The following is a 9670-nucleotide window of genomic DNA, read 5'->3' on the forward strand; positions in this document are numbered from 1 at the left end:
TAATCAAAAGGTGAAGTAAATGCCCCAGAACCTTGCATTTTTATCGACGCTGCCCTGTTCCTGCAGGAAGCGAACCTCAGAGAAGTCACTGGTTTTGCTCTCAGTGGATTAGACGTCCCAATGTTTGTATACCTGAATCTTTTAAGAAAAGCACCAGGTAAAACGGTCACACCTTTTGAAGTAAAATAGTGACTAACTGAAGTGCACACACCTCCACACCCTTTAACCACCTGCTCAAGGTCAATTCACGGGCAGTTCCCTTAAAGGAGGTTATTTCTATTTTGGTATTATTACCACAATAACTAAAGTTTTTAAGCAGGAAAAAAAGTCTAATTACAAATAAGTGAATGGCAGCCCAAATGAAGCCCTTTTACTATGATTTCCAATTTTCTGGTCAATCCACACTGCAGTGATACAAGGAAAACCACCATTTTGGTTCCCAAGTTTTATTGAAGAACTTATACAAAATATTTCAGATAAAGGAGTTTTAATCCTCATCTTCCTCCTCTTCCTCATCTTGGTTTATCTGGAAGTAACGCAATTCGTAACTCTCTTTGCTGTTAGCAACTACGCGCAACCAATCACGTAGATTATTCTTCTTCAAATATTTTTTGGTGAGATATTTCAAATACCTGCAGAGAGAGAACACTTGAGAACTCACCACAGGGCTCCGGCATCTCCAACAGTCACTTGTATAAAACCTGTGCATTCAAACCATCACCATTCGGGGTGTTCTCCCAGCATCCAAAAAGGGCAAAGGTAAGGCCGATATACCCAGCCAAGTTTCTAAAACAAGCATCAGCCACATTTCATCTACACTGGCAATAAAATGAGGACAGACAAGGAGAGGTCACAGTTGTCGGTTAAACACAGCAAAACGCCTATGAAGTGGTTCTTAGTGACCACTGGAGAAAGACACCATGGTAGTAATGACACAGTTAAGTACCCGATCTTAGTACCTTTTACGGAGAAATCACGGGGTTTCTAATGAGCTCCAAGTACTTCCCGCATCTCACCTCACGGATTCTAACCTCTTTCTGAGGTTGTTCGGATGACGGGGATTGTTTGTCACACACACTCACTCCCGCCAGGAGATGCTCACCACCCAACTCCTGGGAAACAGGACGCCACCCTGCCACTGCCCTTGCTCCACCTCTGAAAGTGACGGCACTCAGTCCTTTCAACCTGTCAGCCTGACTGCTGGCGTGGCCTGGGGGACAGCTAAGCAGTCACCACAGCAAACTGCTTAAAAAACTGGCTATTTTTATAAAGGCAGCAACTGGCTTCTGTGCTCAACATCCCAACTGCCCAAAGCCTGCAATCGTGTTTCTTCTCTCACTTGTTTACTTAGGAGGCCCTCGGGCATCTTCCCAAACCCAAAAGGAGAAGAGGGAACAGAACACCAAACTAAGTCCCGGCTGGGCAAATTAACCTTTCCAAGCCCCACTCTCCCCCTCCATGAAATGAGACTCCTGATACTTACCATCTCTTCAGGCTGTCACAAGGACTACGTGAGACACACAGGCAGACCGGCAAGGACCCAGATAGGAACGAACCAACAAACTCACCACCTCCAAGAAAGGAGTACCGCTCAACAGCGTTACTTACGCCAACAAAGCAATCTTCACAAAGATGTGAAGATCTCAGCTCAATCCTATCCACTTTCCCCTACATAAAAATAAATCAATTTGGTCGTTCCATCTAAAAAGTATTCTTTTCTGCCATTTACTGTTTCTACCATATTGTATTCAGGTGAGGTGCTTAATTTGAAAGTCCAGGTGGCTGAAAATTTTTCCTAATTTTTAAATGAAACCGCCTGGGTGGCTGAGTTAGTAAGTGTCCGACTCTTGATTTCGGCTCAGGTGATGACCTCCACTGTGAAGGCAGAGCCCGCGTGGGATTCTCCTCTTTCTGCCCCTCCCCCACTCGTGCATGTGCGCACACGTTCTCTCTCTCAATATAAATAAAAATTTTTAAAAAAATTTTCTTTTTCCTTTTCTTATAATAGGATGTTGGAAAACTAGGTAAAAAGCTACAGAAGTGCGGAAACAAGAAAAAGTCCTAGATTAGGAATACCTAGAACACTTCAAGAAAACTATTACCATCCAGAAAGGAAAGCGATGAAGACAGGGCCCCTGTCCTCCTGCACTGGGGATGAACAACCTGTGCAAATGGAAAAGGTGTCAGGAGCCATTCTCACAGCCAGCCTGGTAAACGTTGGGGACAGGTCACAGATCATAGCATCACCCCCAGGAGCTCTGCAAAAGCCCAGTGTGTTGCAGGCTTTGTACGGCCTGGAGGCCCTATGGTTGCACCCATCTCTCGTGTTATCAAATCTCCTTCTGGGGGTGCCCGGGTGACTCGGTCGGTTAAGCGTCCAACTTTGGCTCGGGTCCTAGTCTCACAGTTTGTGAGTTCGAGCCCCACATCAGGCTCTGTGCTGACAGCTCAGAGCCTGGAGCCTGCTTTGGATTCTGTGTCTCCCTGTCTCTCTGCTCTTCCCCTGCTTGTGCTCTTTCTCAAAAATAAATAAACAAACATTAAAAAAAAAAAATCTCCTTCTGCACAAATAACTGAACCAGGCAGAGTAGGAAGTCACCTCTTGACTGATAATAATTAAAGCTAAAAGCAAAAGCTGAATTATACCAAATTCGGCCTAACACACCTTCAAATTTCCCATTACTTGATTCAGTCTGATTGAAAGCTCCTAAGAACATGCCAGGCTCTGGCCTAGGAGCTAGGTATAAAGCGGTTCAATTCCTTACAACCACCATACAATACTGCAGCACAAGCGAACTGGGGTCTCCGACTTAGAAAAATGGGCCCACAATGGCTTCAGTCTAAACGGAGATCTCGGAGTCCTCAGCCAACGATACTGGCACTTACAGGGAACTAAAAGTAGAATTAAAAATGAAAGCACGCTGATCGTGAACACCGAAGAGGGTAGAGAACTGTCCTATCGCTGTGCTGTGCACCTGAGCCCAGTACAACACTGCGTGTCAACTATACCTCAATAAAATAAAAACGAAAGCTCTCCACTGATCTACAGGGAAAGGAGGCAATATTCTCATTTTCAGTACTGTCTAAGCAAGTCCGAGCATCTTTATTGCTTGAAATACGTTAGCCCGTGAAAAACAAAATTTTTAAAACTACCAAAAACTGAATGCTTTCAACCCCCACAGGAACATTCATCCAGTGCCTCCTTGCACTGGACCCTGTTCCAGGAATTAAGGGATGCAAGCGAAAAACAAACGGGGGGGGGGGGGGGTGTGGGGGCGGGACTCAGAGATGGGAGGCTGGCAGGTAGCACTTTTCTGTCCCATACCTTTTGGAAAAAGGCACCTCAGAAGTGACCGTAATCTTGCTCTTGCTCCGTTCGATGGTTACAACCCCTCCACCAAGATTCCCGGCTTTTCCATTCACTTTAATTCTCTCTTGAAGAAACTGCTCCTGTGGAAATCGTCAAATCGATCAATAAGTGAAGCGACAGCTTTGCCCACTTGTTTTATGCTCTTAATACTGAATGAAGACTTGTTTCTCCTATGTTCAGTCTTCAAAAAAAAAAAAAAATTACAGCACATATTTAGCTATTAATATGAGGTCTGAAATCTAAGAATGGAAATTAGAAGACAGCACTACTCAACTTTATTTACACGTGGAACATGAAAACATCCCCGCATGAACACATGTGACTGCTTCCACACAAGGTCAAACAAATGTGCCTCTACACAAAAGGCTTGACTGATGAGTCAAAAGTAAAGAATAGACAGGAAACCTAGGGCCAAACTGTTACAAAGTACAGACAATTCTGAATCTAAGGAGTATAAAACAGTGCTCTCAGTACCATGAGAGGAAATAAGTCAGTCTTCAACCTAGTAGTAGGAGCAAAACATAACACAGACCAAAACAACTCTACATCAGCTCAGGGGCCGTTTGCATGGCACAGCAGAAGGGCAACAGCCCAGGAGCCCAGCAATGGCACTCTTGGCAAACCCCCTTGGAAGCCTGGGACCCACCTCCATGGGGTGAATTCAGGGGTCTTGGTCAAAAAAGGAGGACTCCGGGGGTGCCTGGCTGGCTCAGTCAGTGGAGTGTGCAACTCTTGGTTGTGGGGTCAAGACCCACATTGGGCTTAGAGCCTACCTCTTTGAAAAAAAAAAAAAGGGACAGCTCTGGTTCTCTTGCTGTTACAAATGATATGAAATCCCTCCAGCCCCAAATCCCTACAATCCTCTATTTAAAAACTCCAAGGTGGGGGGGTGCCTGGACAGCTCAGTCAGTTGAGTGTCTGACCCTTGATGTCAGTTTGGGTCATGATCTCATGTTTCATGAGTTAGACACCCACATCGGGCTCTGCTCTGATGGCGTGGAGCCTGCTTGGGATTGTCTCCTCCTGTCTCTGCCCAGCATGCACACACGCACCCTCTCAAAAATAAATTTTAAAATACATACATACATACTCCAATACACTGTACATTAACTGAGGACAGAATAGAGTGACTAAGTCAGAAATCTTGATTTCTGCATCTTAGACTCAAGTTTGTTTTTTTATCCTAAGAAGGTTCTAGAAGGAAACAATTACACACAAGTGAGTGTAAAGGCAGGGAGAGAGAAGCGATGCCAGGGAAGGGCCAACACAGTTACGGGCATTCACTGTTGTTAGTGGCCATAGGCTGAACCTCTAGATTTTTTCACCTGAAAATTATTCTTGTTGTAACATTATCTTTTGGCAAAGAGAAGAGCAAATGGGAATTTAAGAGCCTCTGCACAAGAAGTCTGAATTCTGGGACGCCCGGGTGGCTCAGTGGCTTAAGCGTCTGACTTTGGCTCAGGTCATGATCTCTCGGGTTGTGAGTTCGAGCCCCGAGTCGGGCTCTGTGCTGACAGCGTAGAACCTGCTTTGGATCCTGTCTCCCCCCACACACGCACACCCTCTCTGCCCCTCCCCTGCTCGCAGGTACGTTTTCTCTCTCTCTCAAAAATAAGTAAACATTCTAAATAGATAGATAGATAGATAGATAGATAAATAAATAAGTCTGAATTCCCCAGACACGGCTACTGAACAGGTAAAGAGTAAACTGCCAAGTTGCACAGTCAAAATATGGCAATGAGGTTAATTTTTCTAGGGCCAAATATGTGGGGTAAAATATCAATACAAAGCGGGATATGGAGAAAAAACAAGCTCCAATTACAAATCAGCAAACAGGATATTTTAATGTAAATACTGAAGCCCTGATATCTGATAAAAAGGAAAGCCCAAAGAAACGCTGCCATCTGTCCAATACCCATAGCCCAGCAGTCAGGCCGGGTGGAGACAGCCCCTTACTCTGTGCAGATCAGGGCCCAGTGGTTATGCTTCAACACACCAAGGTGCCAAGCGGGTACCGGATCCAGTGGAGTTGGCCGTTTCCTGGGAACTCGGAAGTAAATAAAACCACTTTTGGAAACAAAAGGAAAGAGGCAAAAGAAACTGAGGCGGTTCCCTAGCGTTGATGTTTACTCCTCACCACCGATACACACCAAAGAAAGCGAGACTTAAAAACAAGTAACTAGACCAACTTCCGGGCTGTGTGGAGCCAAAACCAGAGATGCCCACGAGCAGGAGAACACAAACGTGCTCCAGCAGGTTTTCTCAGCAACATCTCAGAAGGTCCGTCCCTGTCCTGAGTGGCAGCAAGGGTGTCACTTACGAAATTGGCAGCATCCATGATTCCGTCTTCTACAGGGTGGGTGCAGTCCAGAGTAAACTTCAGAACTTGCTTCTTTTTTTTGCCCCCCTTCGCCACAAGCTTTTTCTAAGGTGCGCAAACGACACACAGATGAAGGCACAACCGGTATGCCCCTCCCCCCAACCACCAAAAACATAACCGAACCGAAAATGCCTGAGATGGAAAAGCCCACACAAATCCAAAATCCGCGAAGCTGTGCTCGCTTGCTTGCGGGGTCGCAAGAGACCTGCCCTGAGGGGTGATACCCAGAAGGCTGCTCTGTAAGCTTAGGGGCCGGGAGTCATGCCCTTTTGGGGGGGAAATTCTAGCACTCTGACTTACTTGCCCTTTCCAGCCTCCCCCGCCTCTCTGGGAATGAAAAGTCTGTTACCTTATGAACCACAATAAAAGGAACATTTTCTTTTATTTACCATAAAACTTTAGAAATACTGTTTCAAGAAACAGTGCATACTTTATTCCAGGACTAGGGCAAGCATACAAAGTATGCCTTGCATATCTAAGACAAATTGAATCCGAAATGAGTACTTGTCCTAAGTCTCCAGATTAGGGTCCTGATCCATTTCACTGCTCACCTACCTTCTTGAAAACCACAGTGGGAACTGCACGTCCCAGCAGCGCATCCACCCCAGCAGGGACAAGAAAAAGACTCAAACTTTGGTTCTAATTACAACACTACTGTCGATTTCTAGGTTTTGATTTAAATCATCAGTCTGAGCACATCCTGCAAGGATCCAGTCCCTTTGCTCTCACAAAGCTCAGTCTTCTCCCTCTGCAAACTCCAGCATCACTAAGAAAAGCACCTGTACGACCTTACCACTCTAAAACTTTTACAGACTCTAAAAAGACTTTTCCAAGAACACACCTGGTCCCCCTTCACGTTTAAAAAAATGTCATCTACCATTTGATTGGTTCAACTTGTCCAACATTTTAGCTACTCCAAAAATCACGGATTTCTCTTTAAGACATCTCTCCCTGGTAACCTAAAGGGATGCTTTAAGATCCAGTCCCGGACATACACAATCAGCAAGTAAAAGACCTACCCACAATGGGATCCACACCTCCCATCAAGGTTTTAAATCAAAGGCATACAGATGCAGAGAGGTATTAAAAGCCTGCCCCGGCAGAAAAGAGTAGGTAAGCCGAAAATGTTAACGGTGTCCCAACAGGAGGGAGGCAGGAAAACGACTTGCTCGAGGCAACATGTGAGGAGGGCGAGCTGCAGGCCGAGTGACACGAGGGCGCCACACGGCCGGTCCCAGCCCGGCCGGGGCTGAATGGAGGTGGGCCCTGCCCTCGACCGAAAAAAGTCTCTACAGGTGCGCCCTGAGGAACTGCTTCCTCCATGAACACCACGAGGGTCCTCAAACCCAGGCCCCTCTCTGAGAGCAAGCCGGCCTGACACCTTCCGTGGACATTCCCACTCGTCTCCAAGTCCCGGGTGTAGGTTACCCGGATATGCGACTCCCGAGAGTGGCAGGTCCCCTTCCTCTTCCCCGCCCTCCGCCCAGGTAACCAGGCCCAGACCCTGGCTGCCTCACGCCAGCCGGGCTCCCCAGGGCCCTGGCCGGCTCAGGCTGTAGCCTGGGCGCCCCAGCTCCCGGCTGGCCGCAGACAGGGGCCCGAGCCCGAGCCGCGGGCTCCGCAAACTCCGGGGCTCCTCTCGCGCCCCAGGCCGCGGCCTCCTCCGCCCACAACGTGCTGGGCCCGGGGCGGCCCTGGCCCGCTCCCGCCGGCCTGCCAGCCCAGCCTCGGCCGGGCTCTGCAGAGCGCCGTCCCGCGCGAGCCGGGCAGGAGCCGGGCCAGCGAAGCCCACGTGCTTGCCCCAGAGCCGAGGCCTCGCGCGGAGCCATACTAACCACGGGCGCCATGGCGGCAGCGGAGGCAGAAAGGGAGGTGGGCGCTCTACGCAGACGCAAAGAGCTCGCAGCGCGCAGAGCACGCAGGCCTCAGGCCGTACCAATCGCTCGGCCACGCCCCTCGGCCGCCACGATTTCGCCCTGTTTTGTACGATCGGGGAGCGATTGCTTTTCCCTGAATGCAAAGCCCGTCCTATCGCAGGCCTTGGGCGGGGGGGGGGGGGGGGGGCGTGCTGAGGAAGGAGGCCCTGTGGCCTGTCCCACTGCAAATGATCGGAGGGGGGAGCTAGACTGGATGAGCCCAAAGAGAAATAGAGGGTTCGCTCTACTTTCGAAAGTTTTGGAAAGAGAAAAGAAATAAGGAAATTCACTAACCCATAAATCACCAGCTAGTGGTATGGGAGTAGAACCCACCAACTTGGGGAGTTGAGGCCTTTCTGGTCCTGGGGTCCTAATGCCCAAGAGCACTTTGGCTTCTTCCTACTTGAAGTGCCCAGCCTTGAAGCTGGTGCCCAGGGGCTGTGTCTCCCAGAGCTAGCCCTCCATGCTGCAGTCAGGTACACTCTCCAGTTTGACCCCTTCGCCATCTCAAATACAAGCCGCCCACCCTCCGATCATCACCACCTAGCTTTCCAGCGCGTGCCTTCTAGTTTCCCAGTTCCAAAAATTCTTGTGCCAACACTTCTCAAACTGGCACGTAGACAGGAATCACCTGGGGATCTCCTCAAAATGCAGATTCCAATTCAGTGGGTCTCACTGGTTTGAGATTGTGCATTTCCCACAAACTCCCAGAAGATGCTGCTGCCGGTGGTGGTCTATGCACCCCAAGCTGAGTAGCAGGGATCTGCAACCCCCGAACTAAGATCCATTGACAGGACTGCTTTCCACCCACCCTCACCCCACTCTTGTCCTCACCAGTTACATCCTAGGGTCCTTCGTTGTAATCACCCAGCTGCATACACCCTCCTCTCCCTTCCACCTGGTTGCAGTGGCCTCCCCTGGCAGAAATCCCATCCTGGCTTACAAGGGCTGGAGGAAACCCAGTGCACTGACTGGTGACTGGTCTAGGTTTAAACTCAGGCCTGTTGTGCCAGTTAACCACGTACCAAACCCACCCTTTTATTCTTTTTTTTTTTTTTTTTTTTAATGTTCATTTCCTTTTGAGAGAGAATGCGCAAGTGGGGGGAGGGCAGAGAGAGAGAGGGAGACAGAGAAAGACAATCTCTTCACACCAATTTTCTTGGAAGGGTTGCCTCTCCGTGGACTGTCCTCCCATTGTCCGTTAAACCCACTCTGGTCAGGCTTTTGGCCCCCAGCTATCAGGACAGCTCTCATCAAGGTCACTGGTGATGTCCCCCTGCTAGGGACTGGGGTCAGGTTTCTGTCCTCCTCTTCTTGCTTCCTTAGCAGCATCTGACACTGTGGGTCACTCCCTCCTCCTTGCTGACAGTTTCTTGGGGGGTGGGCAGGACTTAGGGTCTCCTGGTTCTCCTCCCACTTCACTGGCCACTCCTTCTCCATCTCCTTACTGCTCCCTCCTCTTCCCTGGATTGAAGGGCTGCAGGACACAGAGCTCCCTTCATCTTTATCTGCACTTGACCTTTGGTGTGACCCAAGATCATGCCTTTGAATACAACTCCCCAAGTCTCTGTGTGCAGCTTCCACCCCTCCCTGGACTCCTGACTCACAACCAGTGACCTCCTTGATATCTCTAGTCTAGAGTGTGGAGTGGACCACCCTCACTCCCATGACCCCACTCGCCCTCCCCCTCCGCCTCCCCCCCCAAACCCGTAACCCTTACACCCACCTCCGTCCTCAGCCCCACCTAACCCCTGAGTTCCTGAGTCTCCACGCACGTTGGTCTACTTTTCTTTGCTTGACATTTATTCCAACTTCTGAGACCTTATACTTGCTGCTCCCTCCACTTTGAACTCTTTCTGGCTTTTCTTGTGTCTGATCGCTTCTCATCCTGCAAGGTCTCGGGCTCAGCGCCTGTCTCTGCCCGGGATTACCTAGTGTACCCTCAGCTCCACCCCTCCCAGCTGCCCTCCTTCACATCATCCTGATAATTTTCTTTGGAGCACT

General features: G+C 49.2%; 1 protein-coding gene across 1 annotated transcript; it reads right to left on the bottom strand.

Moving 5' to 3' along the window:
- Positions 1–430: 430 nt before the first annotated feature.
- On the bottom strand, positions 431–7641 carry RPL22 (ribosomal protein L22). Its single transcript, XM_027060595.2, has 4 exons — positions 7586–7641; positions 5691–5795; positions 3326–3450; positions 431–632 (listed from the first exon to the last, which is right to left on the bottom strand). Exons 1-4 carry the CDS (start codon positions 7595–7597, stop codon positions 488–490), a joined length of 387 nt encoding a protein of 128 aa, XP_026916396.1. The 5' UTR covers positions 7598–7641; the 3' UTR covers positions 431–487.
- Between the last annotated feature and the right edge of the window lie 2029 nt (positions 7642–9670).

Source organism: Acinonyx jubatus, chromosome C1 (assembly GCF_027475565.1).
Source record: "Acinonyx jubatus isolate Ajub_Pintada_27869175 chromosome C1, VMU_Ajub_asm_v1.0, whole genome shotgun sequence".
NCBI lineage: Eukaryota > Metazoa > Chordata > Mammalia > Carnivora > Felidae > Acinonyx > Acinonyx jubatus.